The 22,293-nt window shown below is 38.6% G+C and overlaps 2 protein-coding genes across 2 annotated transcripts in view; one reads left to right on the top strand and one right to left on the bottom strand.

Annotated features, from left to right (window-relative positions):
- Positions 1 to 229: 229 nt before the first annotated feature.
- Positions 230 to 9,923, top strand: LOC107555301 (transmembrane protein 242-like). The gene is made up of 3 exons (XM_016238057.1): positions 230 to 411; positions 4,428 to 4,565; positions 7,726 to 9,923. The coding sequence occupies exons 1-3, from the start codon at positions 271 to 273 to the stop codon at positions 7,837 to 7,839; spliced, it is 393 nt and encodes a 130-aa protein (XP_016093543.1). The 5' UTR covers positions 230 to 270; the 3' UTR covers positions 7,840 to 9,923.
- The window catches only part of LOC107555285 (AT-rich interactive domain-containing protein 1B-like), a 105,639-nt gene continuing 93,034 nt past the window's right edge, over positions 9,689 to 22,293 (bottom strand). The window contains exons 10-21 of the mRNA XM_016238039.1: positions 21,086 to 21,213; positions 19,643 to 19,749; positions 19,542 to 19,546; positions 19,439 to 19,443; positions 15,195 to 15,333; positions 14,947 to 15,098; positions 13,611 to 13,743; positions 13,392 to 13,511; positions 13,229 to 13,307; positions 12,349 to 13,114; positions 12,136 to 12,266; positions 9,689 to 11,936 (exon numbers count right to left, since the gene is read on the bottom strand). Of these exons, the coding sequence (XP_016093525.1) occupies positions 10,185 to 11,936; positions 12,136 to 12,266; positions 12,349 to 13,114; positions 13,229 to 13,307; positions 13,392 to 13,511; positions 13,611 to 13,743; positions 14,947 to 15,098; positions 15,195 to 15,333; positions 19,439 to 19,443; positions 19,542 to 19,546; positions 19,643 to 19,749; positions 21,086 to 21,213 (3,517 nt within the window). The 3' untranslated portion in view covers positions 9,689 to 10,184. The remainder of the gene's footprint in view (positions 11,937 to 12,135; positions 12,267 to 12,348; positions 13,115 to 13,228; positions 13,308 to 13,391; positions 13,512 to 13,610; positions 13,744 to 14,946; positions 15,099 to 15,194; positions 15,334 to 19,438; positions 19,444 to 19,541; positions 19,547 to 19,642; positions 19,750 to 21,085; positions 21,214 to 22,293) is intronic.

Here is a 22,293-nt window from a genome sequence, read left to right as displayed (position 1 = left end):
TATAACTTTTTTATTTTAAAAACAAACAAGCAAGCAAAAAGTACACACAAAAAGTAACGCAAAAGTAGCGCAACGCACTACTTTCCATAAAAAGTAACTAAGTAACGTAATTCGTTACTTTTTTACGGTGTAACGCGATATTGTAATACATTACTTTTAAAAGTAACTTTCCCCAACACTGATTATAACAATATATATTATTGTCCAGACATGCTGTTGAAGCAGACGGTGTTATCGACAGCATGTTCATACTGCGAATGTTCCTTGAAAATGTTCACCTCGGTGTGTTGTTTATTGTCCTTTTATTCAGGTGGTGTTTTCCTCACTACTGTATCCACAGCAGGTATGATCGCAGGGTTCGGGTCCACCCTTGCCATGGCTAAGAAGAAGAGTCCTGGCTGGTTTCATAAGGTATCAAGATCCTCTGCAGTCCAGGACTAACATTTAGAATTGTGCATCAACTAAACACTGGAAATCAGAGGTCTTTCTTTGGGTTTTTGACATATAAAAGCGAAGAAATCGTAACAGAAATATATTTCCATTGTAAAACAGTTTCTTATGTTATTATTCGTTGTTTTTTTTTCAATAATAACTTGATAGTGTTCCAAAGAAAGTGTAAATGAAAAACGGGTAACACTTTATAATAAGGTTCCATTAGTTAATGCATTAACTAACATGACGAACAATACATTTATTAATGTTAGTTAATGAAAATACAGTCGTTTATACATTGTTAGGTTATGTTAATTCACAGTGCATTAACTGATGTTATCAAGCATAACTTTTGATTTTAATAATGCATTAGTACATTTTGAAAATATCATTAACTACGATGAATAAATGCTGTATTGCTCATGTTAACTAATGAACCTTATTATAAAGTGTTACCAAAAAAATGACACTGTCTTAATTAAGAACAATAAAGAAAAAATTCTACAATTAAGTAGAATAAACATTCTTGTTATTATTAACAGTAATGGTCAACTCGACATTGTTCTAAAAAAGTATAAATGAAAAGTGACACTGTCATAATTAAGTGGCATTTCAATTAAACATTTTAATTATTATTATTAATATCTGCAATAATAAGAATGCAAAGAAAACTGAGATCTTAGTTCAGTATGTGAGCAAAATATTAGATGTTTATCTCGTCTCAGTTCAAAATGCAATAGCAATATTTGTCAAAAAATATACACTGCCGCTCAAACGTTTGGGATCAGTAAGACTTGTAATGTTTTTAAACAAGTCTCTTATGCTCATCAAGGCTGCATTTATTTGATCAAAAATACAGAAAAAAAACGTAATCTTGCAAAATGTTATTACAGTGTAAAATAACGGTTTCCATTTTAATATCCTTTAAAATATAATTTATTTCTGTGATGCAAAGCTGAATTTCCATCATCGTTACTCCAGTATAAAGTGTCACATGATCCTACAGAAATCATTCTAATATGCTGATTTATTATTAGAATGATCAATGTTGGCAACGGATGTGCTGCCAAATCTTTTTTTCTTTTGGAAACTGCGATACTTTTTTCAGGATTCTTTGATGAATAAAAAGTTTAAAAGAACAGCATATAAATCTTTTCTAACAATATAAATCTTTGCTATCACTTCTTGAGAATTTAACACATCTTTGCTGAATAAAAGTTTTCATTTCTTTCAAAAAAAAAAAGAAAGAATAAAAATGTACTGACCCCAAACTTTTGAACTGTAGTGTATATTGTTAGAAAACATTTCTATTTTAAATAAATGGTCTTCTTTTTAACTTTTTATTCATCAAACAGTCCTGAAAAAAGTATCACAGATTCCAAAAAAAATATGAAGCAGCATCAGTTTCCAGCACTGATAATAAATCAGAATATTAGAATGATTTCTGAAGATCATGTGACACTGACTGGAGTAATGCTGAAAATTCAGCTGTGCATCACACAAATAAATTACATTTTAATGCATATTAAAATAGAAAAACGTTATTTTACATCATAATAATATTTCACAATATTACATTTTTTCCTGTATTTTTAATCAAATAAATGCAGCCTTGATGAGCATAAGAAACTCCTGTAAAAAAAAAACATTAAAAATCATTCTGATCCCAAACTTTTGACTGGTAGTGTATATATTCTAAATATATATACTGTATATATAGAAACTGTGACATCATAGTGCTGCTCTTCTTACAGAAATCATTCTTGGAAGCTGTTTTCTGTTCTGGTATTGATCTGATCAGTAGAGCATGGCTGGCTCATGTCTGCTAACTTCACAGAATTAGACATTGCGTAAATGCTGACATCGAACTTATTTTGATCATAAACTCAGAGATGAACAGTAGCCTCTTTGTACTCTTTTTTTGTTGTTGTTTTTGCATTGCTATTTTTAGGCCACCGCCTCATCAGTAAACACGCATCTTGCCAAAAATGCTTTTTAAGTGGCTAAATCCAATATGAGGTCAGTGACGCGACGGATCATGCGTCTTGCCCAGTTCCTGTAATGACAAATCACTTGACTAGACTTGTGTCCTCTCAGGGCAGTATCACTTCGGCACAGTATCAACTTGTCCCACGGTGTTTGCGATATGGACGTAGATGATACCTCAAAATGTGTAGCTTGTTGGGGATAGATGTGGATTACTTTATAATTTGTTTCCTAAGTGATTAGACTTGTAGATTTTGCCAGGCAGACAGAAAGCTCTCGTAAGCTTGCACTGATGGAGGGACTCGAGTCATATTTGTGACCCTGGAGCACAAAAGCAGTCTTAAGTCGCTGGGGTATATTTGTAGCAATAGCCAAAAATACATTGTATGGGTCGAAATTATCGTTTTTTCTTTTATGCCAAAAATCATTAGGATATTAAGATCATGTTCCATCAAGATATTTTGTAAATTTCCTACCGTAAATATGTCAAAACTTAATTTTTAAATAGTAATATGCATTGCTAAGAACTTCATTTGGACAACTTTAAAGATGATTTTCTCAATATTTAGATTTTTTTGCACCCTCAGATTCCAGATTTTCAAATAGTTGTATCTCGGCCAAATATTGTCCTATCCTAACAAACCATACATAAATGGAAAGCTTATTTATTCAGATTTCAGATGATGTATAAAGCTCAATTTCGAGAAATTGACACTTATGACTGGTTTTGTGGTCCAGGGTCACATATGTCATACAAATTGAAGGGTGGGCAGTTTTGCATAGGCAAGTACTACTCGCGTAAAAAAAGAAAAATCACTATATATATATATATATCAATACAGAATGTATAAATAATTTAGTTAAATCATTATAATAGTTATAATGATTATATCAGTATCTTTAGCTGTCAAGTATTTATCATGACTGTTTCTAGAGCACGTTCCTCGATGGCTGCTACAATGTAAGCTCTAATAAGAGCAAATCTAATATGTAGAGCACTAAAAACACTAAATCACATTAAGACAATGTTAATGTCATTAGCGGTGGCTGCATCTGTTTGAGACTTGCGTACACGAACTACTTGGTTACTAAAGTCAACATGAAATCAAAACCGTCCCTATTTACTTTCTTAATAAACTACGTTTCTGATCTTATTTTGTGCAATTCATAAATACATTGTTTTTTTTCTTCTGAAACGTGCTGCTACTTTTATTCTGAAGGAACGTAGTAGTTTGATTCTCTTTAAATGTGTTTGTCTGGCATGTATAAGTAATGCTGTTTATAATCCCAGTATTGTTTGTTTTATACTTAAACTATATTTTTTATATCTGTTCTGAATAGTGTTGTAGAGCTAATATACATTTATAGTGTTTGTAATAGTTTTGTTTACCTGTATTTTACATTATTTCTGAATAAAATAAATGCATACCTGTATATTATACTTGTACACCAGTGTAACTTATCTGTTGTTGTTTTTCCCCTCTGAAAAATATATATTTTTAAACCTTTTATATTTTGGAGGATTATTATAGAAGTGTGGTAGTAGTTGTGTTCGAGGCTTTTTATTCTTGAAATCTGAGAACAAATGGGGTTTTGTGAAGCTCAGTCCTTACTTTTTAATGCACATTTGAATGCACGGAAAATGTAATCCGTGTCTGTTACTGCAAAGAAAAAAAAAATGTTTTTGTAATCTTTTTCCAAAACAAAGCAATGTGTTCTTCCTTTGAAATGACTTCCTGTTCGGATGTTATGAATCAATTAGTTCTCAATTTCCATGATCTAATTAAAGCCTGATAGATCAAATCAAGGTCCTTTCTTACGTTTTCCTGTTTCACTTTATAATGCACCAGACTACAGAAGTAAAATGGCTTCTGAACGGTGTCTCATTTGACCCAAAGTAGTATTTAGTAATATAATATACATTTGTAGCTAAGTGTAAGCATACTGAACAAAATACTTCAGTACAATATCTGCAGTAAATGACCCTCTTTTCCTCTTGATGTGCTCAGGGTGTAATAGGAACTGCTGCGGTGCCAGAAAGCGGTGCGTCGTTAGCGTTGCGGGCGTTGGGATGGGGCTCCCTTTACGCCTGGTGTGGGGTTGGTCTCCTGAGCTTCACCGTTTGGAAGGCTCTAGGCATCCACAGCGTGCGTACCTGCTTAAAGTGATGGTTTTAAAGGGGTCATATGAGGTTGCTAAAAAGAACATTATTTTGTGTATTTGGAGTAATGCAATGTGTTTATGCAGTTTAAGGTTAAAAAAACACATTATTTTCCATATAATGTACATGATTGTTTCTCCTCTATGCTCCGCCTTACCCTCAGATTCCAGATTTTCAAATAGTTGTATCTGGGCCAAATATTGTCCTATCCTAACAAACCATACATCAATGGAAAGCTTACTTATTCAGATTTCAGATGATGTATAAAGCTCAATTTCGAGAAATTGACACTTATGACTGGTTTTGTGGTCCAGGGTCACATATGTCATACAAATTGAAGGGTGGGCAGTTTTGCATAGGCAAGTACTACTCGCGTAAAAAAAGAAAAATCACTATATATATATATATATCAATACAGAATGTATAAATAATTTAGTTAAATCATTATAATAGTTATAATGATTATATCAGTATCTTTAGCTGTCAAGTATTTATCATGACTGTTTCTAGAGCACGTTCCTCGATGGCTGCTACAATGTAAGCTCTAATAAGAGCAAATCTAATATGTAGAGCACTAAAAACACTAAATCACATTAAGACAATGTTAATGTCATTAGCGGTGGCTGCATCTGTTTGAGACTTGCGTACACGAACTACTTGGTTACTAAAGTCAACATGAAATCAAAACCGTCCCTATTTACTTTCTTAATAAACTACGTTTCTGATCTTATTTTGTGCAATTCATAAATACATTGTTTTTTTTCTTCTGAAACGTGCTGCTACTTTTATTCTGAAGGAACGTAGTAGTTTGATTCTCTTTAAATGTGTTTGTCTGGCATGTATAAGTAATGCTGTTTATAATCCCAGTATTGTTTGTTTTATACTTAAACTATATTTTTTATATCTGTTCTGAATAGTGTTGTAGAGCTAATATACATTTATAGTGTTTGTAATAGTTTTGTTTACCTGTATTTTACATTATTTCTGAATAAAATAAATGCATACCTGTATATTATACTTGTACACCAGTGTAACTTATCTGTTGTTGTTTTTCCCCTCTGAAAAATATATATTTTTAAACCTTTTATATTTTGGAGGATTATTATAGAAGTGTGGTAGTAGTTGTGTTCGAGGCTTTTTATTCTTGAAATCTGAGAACAAATGGGGTTTTGTGAAGCTCAGTCCTTACTTTTTAATGCACATTTGAATGCACGGAAAATGTAATCCGTGTCTGTTACTGCAAAGAAAAAAAAAATGTTTTTGTAATCTTTTTCCAAAACAAAGCAATGTGTTCTTCCTTTGAAATGACTTCCTGTTCGGATGTTATGAATCAATTAGTTCTCAATTTCCATGATCTAATTAAAGCCTGATAGATCAAATCAAGGTCCTTTCTTACGTTTTCCTGTTTCACTTTATAATGCACCAGACTACAGAAGTAAAATGGCTTCTGAACGGTGTCTCATTTGACCCAAAGTAGTATTTAGTAATATAATATACATTTGTAGCTAAGTGTAAGCATACTGAACAAAATACTTCAGTACAATATCTGCAGTAAATGACCCTCTTTTCCTCTTGATGTGCTCAGGGTGTAATAGGAACTGCTGCGGTGCCAGAAAGCGGTGCGTCGTTAGCGTTGCGGGCGTTGGGATGGGGCTCCCTTTATGCCTGGTGTGGGGTTGGTCTCCTGAGCTTCACCGTTTGGAAGGCTCTAGGCATCCACAGCGTGCGTACCTGCTTAAAGTGATGGTTTTAAAGGGGTCATATGAGGTTGCTAAAAAGAACATTATTTTGTGTATTTGGAGTAATGCAATGTGTTTATGCAGTTTAAGGTTAAAAAAACACATTATTTTCCATATAATGTACATGATTGTTTCTCCTCTATGCTCCGCCTTTCTGAAACGCTCATCATTCTAAAAAAGCAAGGTGTGCTCTGATTGGCCAGCTATCCAGTGTGTTGTGATTGGCCGAATACCTCAAGCGTGTGATGTAAATGTTACGCCCCTCACCATACTGTGATACTGTCTCCCAGCAGGACGAGACTCAGTCGAGCTACTCTGCTCGTGCTCATCCCATCGGTTCTCTTTTAGCAGTTCAGTCATGTACTGTTAGGAATAACTCGGGATATTGGTTTATTTCGAGTCAGAGGGAGTGTCAGGCACGTTTATAAACCGAATAACTTAAGTAATTTGTGGATTAGTGCGTACTGGAGACGCGTTTCAAACGATTCAGTTCGATTTGGTGAACTGGTTTGACCGGTCATCACTAGACGAGACAAAACCAATAAAACCCATTACAAACGAGGCATTCGTTGCATCCAGTGGGGACATAATTACTGATTATAATGACTTATACTGTCTTTTTATGAGTTGCGTTGCATCGCGCCGCGTAAACATAAAACCATGTCTGCATTTGTGATCGGAGAAATGACAAACAACAAGCCCTACTCTACACTGCTCAAAACTCGCGTTTGAATCATTTAAATATAAAAAACGTACTTACAGTCTGTGAGTCAGATGCGCCAGACTGTCCTTGCAAAGTTGGAACTGCCCAACTTCATAGAAACAGTCTTTGTGCCACAGACGCATTAGGCTACTGGTTCAGGAAACAGACCTCAATAAAATGTGCTGCACACATCTGAATATTTGGGTTGAACTGTTCTGGAACAGTGTTGTAAATACAACTTAACCACTGATTTCTAGTCATGTCCTCTTTTGGAAGACCAAACAAAGTAGTTTCACTTTCACAACGAAACACACAGTGACTCCACAACATGGCAGCGGCGGCAACAATACTACAGCGAGAATCAAAGTTACGCCTTCTTTCTTTGCGTGAACATTTGGGAGGTGTTATGCAAATCTTCCCACATAGTGACATAGGTATGTGGGGGCGTGTTAGAACGAGCCGTTTTAGGTAGGTGTGGTTGACTCTTAACTTTTATAAAGAATATCTCTTTGGATTTGAGACTTTAGTCTTTGCAACTTTACAGATCTCCTTTATGCACCAAGAGCTTGTAACACTCCAAAGAGAAAGGAAAAATTGAAATCGTATCATATGACCCCTTTAAATGCCATGTGCCCACTTTCACTTACTTACTTCTCACTATAATCTGCAACTACTGTTTGATACAAATCATTTCTGTATTGCAGCGGAAGGAATTTCGTCAGAAAATGCAGTCCATTTTCCCCGCCATTCCCAAAAAGGAAGAGGCTCAAGAGAATTCTGCTCCATTTGACTGGAATTCCATCTTCAAGTCAAAATGAGAAACAATTACAGTCCATTATCAAGAATGCACAACCTTAACTGACTGCCTGGAAAGATTATTTATCAGATGGTCAGTCTGGTTAAGTGTGAGGCAACCAGTCGGTTCAAACAGCCAATTTTAGATCCAGTATCAAGTTTGAGGTCACAGCACTGGAAAATGCCTCGATGAAGGCCTGGACAATTCAACATGGTTGTTTGTCTCAATTTCTTGTGCCACACTGGATTTTTCACAGCCTGAGCCATGAGACATTTGACTCTGCACTTGCAGTCACAAGTGTGGAAGTTTTATGTTTGTACGTACTGTACTATCTCAGTTATTTAATTAGCTTTCTTTCTTTTTTTGGCAACCATACTTTTGGCACATTTGTGTGGGCCTAGCAAATATTACTGCCCTTTGGCTGGTGGTGTTTATACATTAAATATCAAACTAAAGCAGCCACTGTGTTAAAGTGGCATCATGTGATGACAAGGTCTAATAAAAGCTTCAAGGGACAGAGGATGAAAACATGTGCCCTGCAGTGACTGAAGAACAGCTACAGAACGACAGTCTTGCATCAGTGTGCGTCAGTGTGAGCGTTTTCTATGCATTTAGGGTCGTGTAATCTGGTTAAACTGTGGATGTGACAGAAGCAGCACAGAGCACTGGATAGACAGGAAAAAAACGTTAACCAGAACGTTAACAAGAACCCATTAACCTTAACTGCCAGGAAACGCCGTCTTTTGCTTTTTAAATATTACAATATTGAGGATAAATAAAGAATTTTTTTTGGGCACCGACACGAAAAAAAATAACACCACTGAAAAACGACGTTCACAGTGCTCGACCAAATTTCATGTACATTTACTTTTAACATGTGGAACATGTATGAAGACTTTATACTGAATAAACAATGGTCATCAAATCATATGGAGCAAAAAGAGCTTACATAAAGAGTTGTACATATTTTTTGTTAAAATCATTAAGTCGTTTTGGGGTAACGTTCACATTGAATTACATTTATTCCATCAGACGTCTTTCAGTTAGCTTGTAATTTCCAAACTCTAAGGCCATTAGAGGGAGCCACAGCTATCTCTGGCACACAGAACTCTATTATAGGACACACAGGAAAGTCTTTGGGGGCGTTCGTTCACACAGGACAAATTCTTGCATCCTTCGGAACTGAACAGGCGTGTTTATGCATTCCCATATACAGTTGCTAATATGCATGTTCGATCCACTGGAGATGCTTTTTCAGCACCCAAATTCAGCTGAATGGTCCATTGTTGTAAAGCCAGCTTTGCAGCGTTTCAAAATATGCATTTCAACTTCAACAGCGTCTTGAAAGACACCAGTGCATCATCACAACCACCAAAGATGTCTGTTGGGCATGTGCACATATGACCAACAATTAAATAAAAATAGCGCAGATCAAATGCAAGAACCCACCCTGAGTGAACGGCCCCTTACATGTTTCAAGACTTAATATTAATTTTCAAAATGTCAATAGCATGTAGCATAAACTACTCACTTTGTATAATACCACATCTCTTGGAGAAAAAAAAAATGTGAAAAGAGGCCCATTTAATGTACAGTTCTTATATACATATCGACCGGTGGGTATAGAATAGAGAAGAGGGGTAACCGAAGCACTTTGAGTTTTGAGAGGACCCTCTGTGGCTGCACTAATATGGAAGCAAGTCAGTTTAGAACCAATACTCGCTTGACCCTCAGATACTGGTGTGGTGAAACAGTGCAATACTGGTGGTCATTCACATTTCATTATCTCCCCTCTGAGCCAGCTAAATCTATTGCACAATGCTTTTTTCAGAGCTGTATACATGTATGTCTTAAAATCATTTTTTGTTTTGTTTTTTGTTCTTTGATCGCAACACATTGCAAGAGAAATTCTATCTACAACATGTCTCACAATTTAAATAAATCTGCATTCCCCGAATAAACAAAGTCCCACAAGAAAACAAACGAAACACTGCATTAAAAACATTCTGAGCAAAATACTCTAAAAACTAACGGTATCAGATGCCAACTTTGGTTAAAACAAATAAAAGAAAATACACATGAAACAAAACGAAACAAATAAAAAAAGAATAGAAAACAAAACAAAGACCAAGTATTAAATATCTGTATTAAAATCATTTAAAAATCCAAAATGAAAACTGGGAAATGGGGCAGAGGAGCTATATATATTCTCTATATATTCATTTGTATGTAAAAACGATTTTTGTTTGTGTTCTTTCCCTTAAATAAAAATATAACACCGACAGTTCTGTGTGATCTCTGTGGCTCAGCTCAGCCGTACTGTACGTTCCCATGATGGCACTCTAGGCTCCTGCTCCTTTGTGCCTGTCACGAGCGGCCGAGCTTAAACAGTACCTCACACAGGATGACCGCCACACCAGAGTTCAGCACGGAGGACAGCGAGATATCAAGAAGCCTGCTCTCGTAGAGCACAAACTCAGGCCTGTTCTCCTCCACTTGGGCCATGGCCAGCAGGGCTTTGGCGGCCCGGCACATCATGTTGATGCTGGGCGGCTCGGGATGGGTGGCATGTCCCATGTGCAAGAGACTGTGAGGGCTCTGCTGATACTGTGCCATGGCAACACTGTCCTCTAGGAAATTTATCAAGGCTCCCACACTGCCCTTCTGCAGGGCAATGGCTCGGGCAGCTGTTGGGTCACCCTGTGCAAGATTGGAGAGAATGGCTACTGCCATCTCACGGCACACCTGACTCTTTCGCTCACCAACATGCCTCACTAATGTGGCAAAGAGGCGCTCCTGTCTGCTAAAAGGGGGTGTGGCCAGCAGAAGGTCAACATTAGAGTCTTGGATGCTCAGTTTGCACAGACACTCCAGCACCAGCCTCTGCGGTGTGAGCGAGGAGAAGCCATTTGCCGTGCAAAAAGGGTCCTGGGCCTCCGCCGAAGGGCACACCATCCAGTGGAGAAGCCCATCCAGAATTGGAAGGCAGATACTTTCTGGATAGATAGACAGGTCTAGCTGTCCTGAAATGTTGGCAAGGGTGACCAAGGTGTTCTCACGCAAGGCACCAAGGCAGTCCCACCACCATTCATCCTTGCTGCAAGCCAGACCTCGCTCTTCCTCTCGCTGGTAGGTAGGTGGCATCCTTTTTCTTTTAGGGTGCTCATGGTGCAAAAGCACAAGTTTTCCAAGAATGAGCACTAAACCTGGGTGCCGAGCCAATTCGCTGTCATTGCCCGGGACAAAGGAGAGTCCACGAATGATATTGGACACACAGATGCAGCGCTTGGCCAACTCATCTTGCCAGCCCTCGGCTACTGAAAGAGGTGCTTCATCCCAGCATCGGGGCTCATCTTCCAGCAAAGTAATGCCACTCTGTTTCTCTCTGCTGCGGAAGGGGAATGTCTGAGTTTCGCCCTCTGATAGGGACCCTGGACGAGAACTTAGCATGTCATCCACAGTGGCTGTCAAGGTTTCCTCTGAGGGCCCTGGAAGTTCTCTCTTCAGTTCCTCTTCCCTCCCGTGCTCCTCTTCAACCGTTTCTTTTCCAGGAGCCTGTACACCTTCCTGATTCTCTGAAGGCTTCTGTTCTTCTTCCCTACGTCTCTCGAAATGGGTCTGGATGTGGGCAGTAGAGTCCCCTCCACCTGCCTTCCAATGCAGAAGCCCACTGGTGAACTCCCCGGCCAGGCCTAGCAGCTCTGATCGATCCTCCACACAATCAGCCACAGCCTCTCTCTCCTCAACTTTCACTGGGAGTTTGTCATACTTACTGGCTTGCTTGGGTCTGGGCTCCACTGGAGGACATGGTTCTTTACCAGTGTTCTTTTCGTCGGCCTTACTTTCTGCAGAGTCTTCCCTTTTCTCCATATTAAGTGCTGCTGCTGAGCTGCTGGGTTGAGGTTTCTCAGGCTCCACATCTAATCTCTCCACCTGTTCTGTATTGGATTGGCTTTTTAGGTCTTGATTGGAAGGTTGCTTTTTTTCTGTGGGTTCCGAACATGGACCAAGAAGAGTTTTCTGACCCTCTGTTCCGACTTCATATTCCTCGAGGATCCCAAAGATCTCTATTAAGCACCTTCTGAAATATTCAACAATGAGCTCCAAGAAACCAGGCAACTAGACAAGGAAAAGACACAAAACCCAATATTATCAATATATATAACCATTCATTATCAAAGTATATACACCAATCATTTCTCAGAAACTGCTATTAAAATACGACCACAAAATTTCAAAAGCATGTAAGACATTTGCAATCATTTCCTGCCCTCTGAACCCAAGTCTTACAACACATTAGTGCTTGGTACACACTCACCTGAGATAAGCCAAAGGAAGGCACTGTGTTGTCATCATATAGCAAGATGTTTATTGTGTCTAGGGCCCATGTGCTCTCAGCAAGCAAACCAGACTTCAGGGACATCATTACACGCCAAGCCTCTGGTGTGCCTTAAGATACATGAGCAGAGTTAGAACCTTGTCATAACCATACCATTTAGAAGTTGTTTATTACTGGAAGAGAACTTCTTACCAATTTCTTTGGATGTTAACCTTCGTCGGGGTTTAAGCTGAGGCTGCGTTCCCTCCACAGAGTCTAATGGGTAAGTGACCTCCCGATGGATTGCTGGGAAGCCTTGCCCAGGATGACCACCAGTTTGAGAGCTTGGCATGGACCCTGGGCCACCCGGCTTTTGCATCTGCTTCATAGAGGCCATCATATGAGCCTTATTGGGTGACATAGAGCCACCCACAGACCGAGGGAATGGTGCAGGGCTCGGGACTCGAGAGATATGGTTTGGCATTGCTGGAGGAGACTGGTAGGAAGAAGGTGGTTGCCGGCTAGCCATGGGGGGCATGGAGCTGGCGGAGGACGAAGAGTGTGGTGGGTAGGGGGATTGACGCTGACCAGGCCACTGATTGTCCAGACTGGCCCTGACTTCTGGATCATCTCCACGGCTCATGGAGGTGTAGGGGGGCCCATGACCCTGCCGGCCGGGGTAAGGGTAACTCATGTCATGCCTGGTGTGCCACATGTTCCCCTGAGGCCCACCACTGGAGTTGGAGGATGGGGGTGGTCCACCACTCATCATGCTGTGCTGAGAAGGTCCCTGCCCACCTGGCTGCATGCGATCGCGTCCATATGGATAGGGGAACGGGCTTTGCATGGGCCTACGCTCTGGGTAACCATATTGGCTATACATGTCAGGCTGCTGGCCACCGTACTGCATACTATAGGTTTCACTCTCATGGCGCTTAGCAGGAGGGCCATACATCCCTTCCCCAGGCCGCTTATAACCCTGCAAGTAAATAAAGTTAAAATAGTGCAGTAATCACAAATATTTACCACAATGAAATGGAATGTCATCACAAACACAAAGAGGGATGAAATTTGATCACATTTGATGTCTGACCTGCTGTTGGGCATACATCCCATGTGCGCCATATGGCATACTGTGAGGGTACTGCTGCCCATAGCCTTCATGTCCATGTCTACAGTAAAACAGAAAATACTACACTATAGCTCTACACACCAAATACATTCTCATACACTAGTCAACAGCAGTCATTTCTTACCTCTGATGAGAGACGTATCTACTGCCTGAGAACATGCTGGGATCACTGTTGGAAAGCACCATGTTGTTCTGATTTCCAGGGGGGCCAATTCCCCCCTCTGGACCCATGACATGCTCTGGCCTGTGAACATAAACATTAAATAATGGTTGACATGCTGATTTTAATTTCTGCACTGATTTTATCCAGTTAATAAACTGACTTTAAGATGTTCTGGCTTACCTCCTCTCAAAACCAGGGTTGTAGGAGTACTGGGGTCGTGGGCCCATACCCATGCCTGAGGGCGGTCCACGTGGATACATATCCTGCATGCTGCTGCCTGGCATCTGCCCTGGCATAAAGGGCTCAGAGCCACCTGAAAACAAATTAACACTTTAAACTGCAAGAAAAATAAAAAATGTGCAAAACTAAAAAAACATGAAAGAGTATTCACAACCCACAACATACTTCCAATGTCAGAATATTCTTTGAAACAGAACATTCAATGAGATAAAAATGTAGGACATAACTTTTATCCACTGGGTATTTTGTAGATTGTGAAAAGAGCTTGTTCCATATCAGAATGGAGCTAGAATTTTATCCCAGTTTGTAGATGTGTTAATATTGTTATAAAAAAACAAAACTTTTTTGTAAACTGAAATAAAAACAATTTCTAACACAGATGGAAAAATGAAGCTGAATGAATGAATGAATGATGCATTTATATAGCGCTTTATTGTGTATTGTTGTACACCCAAAGCGCTTTACAATCGTGGGGGGGGGGGGTCTCTCCTCAACCACCACCAGTGTGCAGCATCCACTTGGATGATGCGACGACAGCCACAGGACAGCGGCGCCAGTGCGCTCACCACACACCAGCTACAGGTGGAGAGGCGAGAGAGTCATAGAGCCAATCAAGTGGATGGGGATTATTAGGAGGCCATGATTGACAAAGGCCAGGGGGGCAATTTGGCCAAGACACCGGGGTTACACCCCTACTCTTTACGAGAAGTGCCATGGGATTTTTAATGACCACAGAGAGTCAGAACCTCGGTTTAACATCTCATCCGAAAGACGGTGCTTTTTGACAGTATAGTGTCCCCATTACTATACTGGGGCGTTAGGACCCACGCAGACTACAGGGTGAGCACCCCCTGCTGGCCTCACTAACACCTCTTCCAACAGCAACCTAGTTTTCCCAGGAGGTCTCCCATCCAGGTACTTACCAGGTTCAACCCAGCTTAGCTTCAGTGGGCAACCAGTCTTGGGCTGCAGGGTGATATGGCTGTGGAGCTGAATTACTCAATATTTTCATGGCTCCATTACAAATGGTAAAAGAAAAAGGGCTCGAGGCATGAAATGAATTCACTAATACTTTTATAGTAGTAAAGATTAAAAAGTAAACTAGGCCCATTTTGATTTCATGCTGGCTTTAACCTGCAGACACTAGATGGCAGCAGTGTCCAAGAAAATAATGAATATGCATCTCTTAAAAAAGGAAGACACATGGAGGCAGCAGTGAGCAGACAGAAGGAATGTGAAACCAGCCCCATATGCGGTAATTGTAATAGCAACACACCTTTCCTGGCAGCTCCATAGGGATCCTTACTGGTGTCAAACGCCATTCTAGAGGTGGCATCTACACTGCCTCCTCCATGCATGGGGCCTCGCTTTTGAAAGGCTGGGTCGCTGCTTTCAGAGAATGGATCTTGTACACTAACACCACTGTTTCTAAAGACGTGGTATAAAACAAGGACAACAAATCAATACATAGACACACATACATGAGTAACGGACATTAAAATATAATGCACCAATGTAGCCCACCTGCCAGTTGGCTGAGGGGTCACTTGTCCGTGGGGTGTGGTAGCTGGTGTTGGTGGCTTTAGGTCTCCTGGCATCTCTGTCATAGTGCTGCTGCCTGTAGATTGAGGAGTCTGCGGCCCTTGAAGAGAGCCTGAGTTTGCTGTTGCACAGAGCAGAAATGGAGTACATTATATGAAGGAATTATTACATGCATAAAAATGAGGATTAACCTTTAGGGTGAAAAGTAAGGCTTGGAAAATGCAATAAATTCATATAAAGATTTTATTTTATTTAAAGGGGTCATATGATGTGATTTCAAGTTTTCCTTTCTCTTTGGAGTCTTACAAGCAGTTTGTGAATTGATAAGATCCCTAAAGTTGCAAAGACTAAAGTCTCTAACCCAAAGAGATATTCTTAATCAAAGTTAAGACAAGCAAAGTTAAGGAAGATTTGCATAACACCGCCCAAATGTTCACGCAAAGAAAGAAGGCGTAACTTTATTGTTGCTGCCACCGCCGCTGCCATGTTGTGAAGATGCTGTGTTTCGTTGCGAAAGCGAAAATACTTTGTTTGGCCATCCAAAAGAGGACACGACTAGAAATCAGTGGTTAAGTTGTATTTACAACACTGTTCCAGAACAGTTCAACTCAAATATTCAGATGTGTGCAGCACATTTTATGGAGGACTTTCCTGATCCTGGGAGAGTAGACTACAATGCCGGCAGTTCTGACTCATAGACTGTAAGTACGTTTTCATATTTAAAGGATTTGCCACTGATGATTCAAACGTGAGTTTTGAGCAGTGTAGAGTAGTGCTTGTTGTTTGTCGTTTCTCCGATCACAAATGCAGACATGGGTTTATGTTTACGCGGCGCGATGCAATGCAACGCATAAAAAGACAATATAAGTCATTATAATCCATAATTATGTCCCCACTGGATGCAACAAATGCCTCGTTTATAATGGGTTTTATTTGTTTTGTCTCGTCGCACCAGGCCACGGCTTCACAGTATGTTAAAGGGGTGGTTCACTGGGTTTTTTCTAGGCTTGATTGTGTTTATGGGGTGCAGTCTAACATGTGTTAACGCTTCGTTTAAAAAAAAAGCATTATTTTTCACATAATTTACCTTTATTCCACACCTCTCTGTCCACGGGCTGATCATTTCCTTCTTTTATGAAGCCCCTCCCTCAGAAATAGGCGATGGGCTCTGATTGGTTAGCTAGCCCAGTGTGTTGTGATTGGTTAAACCGCCTCTAGTGTGTGCATCGTTAATATCGCTTATCAGTTTGAGCCCAATTGAGAAGCAGAGGACATTATTGAAGAGGATCGTGCAGAACCTGTGCAAGCACGGCTTTTAATGGTAGGCCTATGTTTTTTGTTTGTTGTTGTCTCATACTTTTAGATATGCTGTTATTTGTAAATGCTACTACTTATGTTAGCTTTTAATATACGGTTTTACCCTGATTAAAGCTTTAATACAGTACGGCAACTGCATGCTCGTCCATGTTTAACGCTTCTCATAGCTATGTGAAAATAAGTGTATAATTGTAACAGTTCATCACGCTAAAAAAGTGAAATCGCAATGAACCATCCCTTTAAGGGGCGTAACATTTCCGTCACACGCTTGAGGTATTCGGCCAATCACAACACACTGGATAGCTGGCCAATCAGAGCACACCTCGCTTTTCAGACCGATGAGTTTTGTAAAAATCAACACGTTTCACCAAATACACAAAAATAATGTTCTTTTTAGCAACATCATATGACCCCTTTAAATTATTGAATAATAAATTCCTGATTTAAAACTGATTCCAGTCATAGTGAAATATTACCTCAATTTAAATAATGTAAAAGCCTCATTAAAACATATAGCTTGTGTGATATTTTAAAATACCCTTTTTTTAGAAATAATATTCTGATTCTGCTTAAATGGTATTTTATAAATCTACAAGCAGATGACAATGTCCTAATCACTTCTTCCAAGCTCAAGGAAAAGAAACCAAAATCATACAATCCCCAGATTGCATTTCCATAATCCAATAACTAGTTATTAATTTCCATAGAAATGCAATGGCATAAAAGGACAGCATCCTAATAACGTCTGAAATTTCTATGGCTCAGTTGATGCAAAGTAATAAAACCAATTATTTTTCTTTTATGCCAAAAATCATTAGGACATTAAGTTAAGATCATGTTCCATGAAGATATTTTGTAAATTTCCTACCGTAAATATATCAACATTTCATTTTTGATTAGTAATATGCATTGCTAAGGACTTCATTTGGACAACTTTAAAGGCGATTTTTTTTCAATAATTTTATGTTTTTGCACCCTCAGATTCCAGATTTTCAAATAGTTGTTTCTCGGTCAAATATTGTCGTATCCTAACAAATCATACATCAGTGGAAAGCTTATTTATTCAGCTTTCACATGGTGTATAAATCTCAATTTTGAGAAATTGACACTTAAGACTTAAGGTCCAGGGTCACAAATATTACAATTATTTCTGATTGGGATAAGTAGATAATTATTTTGTGTACAAGCTGATATTTCTCAAACTGATATTCATAAGATTTTACGATTTTTACATACGAGTTTACATTTAACAGTGTTAGTAAAATCTTAGTGTTTTAATGTGTGTAAAGATTAAATTTAACAGCATGAGAATTTATAATGAAATAGTCAAAATCAGCCAATATGGTACTTATACATTGTGCATCAATGATATAAATATGTGGTCACACTTTATTTTAATTTGTCCTTGTCACAATTTAATAACACACTGAGTAGTATTAATTAACATGTACTTACTATTATATATAAATTTTAACACTCACACCCTGAAAACGTTTGAAACCCCCTGATATTTTTTTTTTATTGTTCTTCCACCAACCTTGTGTGAGATGCAGGGTGCTAAAACAATGCAGAGAGCACATGCAAAAAAATAAAAACACCATCAGCAGGTGGAATGCATTCTCTGTGAACCCCCCCTCTGATTCTTTGATGTCTGTGATTGATGGTTGAGGCAGATATGAGAGGTTTCGCCGTTCTTTATGTAGTTGTCCTGTGATGGAGAAAACATAGGGAAACCCACACACACACGTTTAATGGAGGAACAGCTTTCAGATCACCTTTACTCCTTGTCCACCGAAATGATGCATAATACTCTTACAGAACCAAGCTCAAGTTTTTTACTAAAAGTAATTTTATTCAGCTTTATGCCATCACAAGCTGCATTTGATGTAATTACCGGTTGTTACATAAAAAAAATTAATACAAATTTATAGCAGGAAATTTACCAACAGCATGATTGCTTTTATACAACAGCTCAAATAAATAACACGGAGTAGCATACATTTTCACAATATTGTCTACTTTGCTGTTGCATCTCCAAACAAATAATGTAATAATTTGCACTCTTATTTGCTATTATCAGTAGAGCTCAGCTGTTGTGCAAAACGTTTGAAGGCACTTCTGTTTGCTGTGATGTTTTCTACACGTTTCATTAAAAGCCATGCTCTGCTCCCGAATGATGCCATGAGATAAAAAAAAAAGTATAGAGATTATTGTGAATCAGGATGAAAACAGAGGGAATTCTTTGAGAATTATTTAAGGTGACAGAACTGCTTCCCTCTAATCAGTAAGGGGACAAAACAGAACATCACGATGAATTACAGATAAAACAAAACCCCAGAAAAAAATGACATCCAGAAGCGAGAATGGAAAGATGAGTTCAGAGAGAACGCTCTGCTGGTGCGCCATATTTCAACCAATCAAACGAAAGCTGAACTTAATGACACAATGAAGTTCTGATGAAAGTAAGGGCAATGACTTGGAAAGAACGAGTTCTACAGAAGAAAATTGTGAAATAAGGTCTCCCAGAGCTTACAAGAGTTCTCATTGGGACACATGAGAGAATTATATTCCTTTGTTTACTGAATAACACGTTGAAATGGAACACTATTCAAGCACTTTCAGCACTCAATTTAGGGAGTATAATAACAAAACTACGAGCGGTAGGGTGTCAATATTTCCTCTGACGACAATTTGATTAAGATTCTTTGCAAAATTATCATGAAATCGGAAATTTGGTCACAATCTGATTCTATTTCAATTTAGAAAAAAAGTCAATGATTTTTATTTTCTGCTAGTGCTCCATCATGTTTGTGCTTGCGAATTGGGGATCTAAATTTGGTGGATTTTTGGTAATGGGTATTATTATAGTTATTAGACTATAACCAGCCTATATTTACATTTTATCACACCACTCCTAGTTAGGGCACAGTGTCAAGACCAAAGCAGATAGTTTCACCTTTACTGAGCAGATATTAACAAAGTTATTGTTAAAGCAAAGGTCAGTGGTCATGCGTAGACTGCAATAGAGAAGGTTTAGGAGTAGTGTTACAATTGATCTGTTAGTATCTTCTGAACATGTTCAATGAGTCAAAGGGAGAAGGATCCGTTCATACCTTTGGCTTAGGAGGCTCTGTGGTGGGTGTGCTGCCCTCCTCCTTGTGCTCAGCTCTCAGTTTGGGATTGGTGGGCATCATGCTGTTGCCTGAGCCTGTCACGGGTCCTACAGGAGATTCAGACACTGAAACTGCAACATCCAGAGATCTGCACAACATCTGATCAACACCCTCTAAACAAAGGTATATGTGTGCATCTCTACTGTAACAGCACGTCTTAACTTGGTGCAATGCAAATTCCTAGCATCAAATATTATGTCTAAAAATAAAATACTTTGTGAAACAGATTTATAGAATATTTTTGATATACACTACAGCGCAAACTTTTAGAGTCAGTAAGCTTTTTTTTAAAGAAATTAATACTTTTACTCAAAAGTGACAGAGACATTTATAATGCTTTAAAGTGCCCCTATTATGGATTTTTGAAAATTACCTTTCATGCAGTGCGTAACACAGCTCTACGTGAATGAAAACATCCTGCCAAGTTTTAAATCTGAAAGTGCACCGTGTATAAAGTTATTGTCTCTCAAAAGAAAGAGTCGACTCTGAATCATTGAAACGAGTCATTTTTAAAACGAATCCCAAGCCTTTCATGTTGACCTCAACATGAAACATTAGCATATTGCCCGCCCACTTGTTGGTCTTTTAGCGGTCTGAATGAAAATGCTAATTAGTTCTTTGCCACTAGGTGCCGCTTTTGGAGCGTAAAAGAGCTGTTTTCCCGGTAACGGCTATAAACAAAGCAGCACTGTGCTCACAAACGCTGCTTTATCAGGCATTACAGACTTGATGAAATGGAAATTAGACCAATCGGACCAATCATCACCGATTAACGTCACGCAAAGGAGGGGTTTGGGAAAATTAATCGTTAAACGAATCGTTTAGGAGTCGTTGAGCAAGTAAGGTAAAAATAAATGCATATTATAAGACAATGAAAGTGTTTTTTGACCTTGCATGCATGTCAACCTGTTGTTGGGGACTCTCAAAACCAAAATATAAACCTTTCATAACCCATAATAGGGGCACTTTAAAATATTTATATTTCAAATAAATGCTGTTCTTTTGAATTTTCTAACCGCCAAAGAATCCTGAAAAAATGTATGTATTTGTTTTCCATAAAAATAGTAGGTAGCACAACATTGATAACAATAAAAAAAACTATTTTGAGCACCAAATCAGCATTTTACAGGAATATATTATGTTTTAAAATATATGAAAATAGTTATTTGAAATTGTAATAATATTTGACAATATTAATGTTCTTGCTATATGTTTAATCAAATACATTTCTTATGCTTAGTGAGCATAAGAGACAACAAAATTAAAAATATTCGTACTGACACCAATCTATTGAGCTGTAGTGTAAAATGATTAAACATTCTTCAATTTCTTCATTAACGAAAAACGGTGCATTCTTGTCGCATGAATAAGCTAAACACGCACCTGTGGGCATTGTGTTGTAGGACGGTCCTTGAGGGGTCATCCTGGCTGCGCTGTTGCTTGGTGGATGGTTGTAGGGGCCTCCAGGACCCATCCCAAGCATGTGGGGCCCAGCCTGATACCCGCCTGGCCTGTGGACAACAGCACACAAACATCAAGACACAAACAAAGCTGAAGAGCCTGTTTAATATGTGAAGAGTACATTGGTAAGTTGTTAGTACACTTATTTTCTTTTCTTCTTTCTTTTCTTCCAGCTGGCAAGCAACAAATATGCAGCGACAGCAGAGATGGTTAAGACATTCACGATTAATACACAAAGGAAAAAGAAGTGATTCCTGTGTTGTCTATACGCCATGTTTCGCTTTAAATAAGACGTTAAGTGTTAAATAAGAAACAATCCACATGTCTTCACGTATGAAAACATTTTCTCCGACGGATATCTGCGGATCACACCTGAACTCTAACTAAAACTGAACTTGGGTTGCACAATTATTCATTTTAATTAGAGTATATGGCGTTATGCGATCATTAAAATGGGTGTGACCCAAAGCACACTTGAAGTGTTTACACTACTCAATTTCAATCTAAGAACAAAATACGATCCAAGTCCACTTTTAAATCCAGAAAACAGGAAATAAGTGGGCTAAACAAACTTAGTTTGGAGACAAACATTTACACACACACACACACACACACACACACTGTCGAACACGAGAGCTGCTGTTTCAATAAAAAGAGTTTCAGTTTGATTATATCTTAAAGGACAAGTACACACAAAAATCAGTCCATGTTGCTCCAAACTCATATGCTGATATATTTTTCATGGAAGATGCAAGCACATTTTTGAAACATCTTCACAGCTCTTTTCTGCTATCTACGTCTTGTGACTTTTTCATTTGATAACTTCATGTGAAAACAGACCAAAATTTAAGTCATTATTCAATGAAAATATTCCCTTCTGCAACAGCTCCTATTCTCCATTTCTCAACATATGTGAGAACCAGTGCCGTTTTGGCAGATATGACGTCAAACCTGTGACACGATGTGCTTGTAAATGTGCCAATTTTAGATTTCAGATCAACAGAGGCCAGCTGTTCAGTTAAGATGTATGGTTGCTGCATGCTTTTAAAGACATGGAAATGTCCAACCTACTGAACGTTCTCTCCAAAGGATGCTTCTCCTGTCTGTGTAAAAACTAGGATTAACTTTCT

The sequence above is a fragment of the Sinocyclocheilus grahami genome, unplaced genomic scaffold, assembly GCF_001515645.1.
Source record: "Sinocyclocheilus grahami isolate Dianchi unplaced genomic scaffold, SAMN03320097.WGS_v1.1 scaffold530.1, whole genome shotgun sequence".
NCBI lineage: Eukaryota > Metazoa > Chordata > Actinopteri > Cypriniformes > Cyprinidae > Sinocyclocheilus > Sinocyclocheilus grahami.
This window is presented reverse-complemented; position numbering and strand designations above follow the sequence as displayed.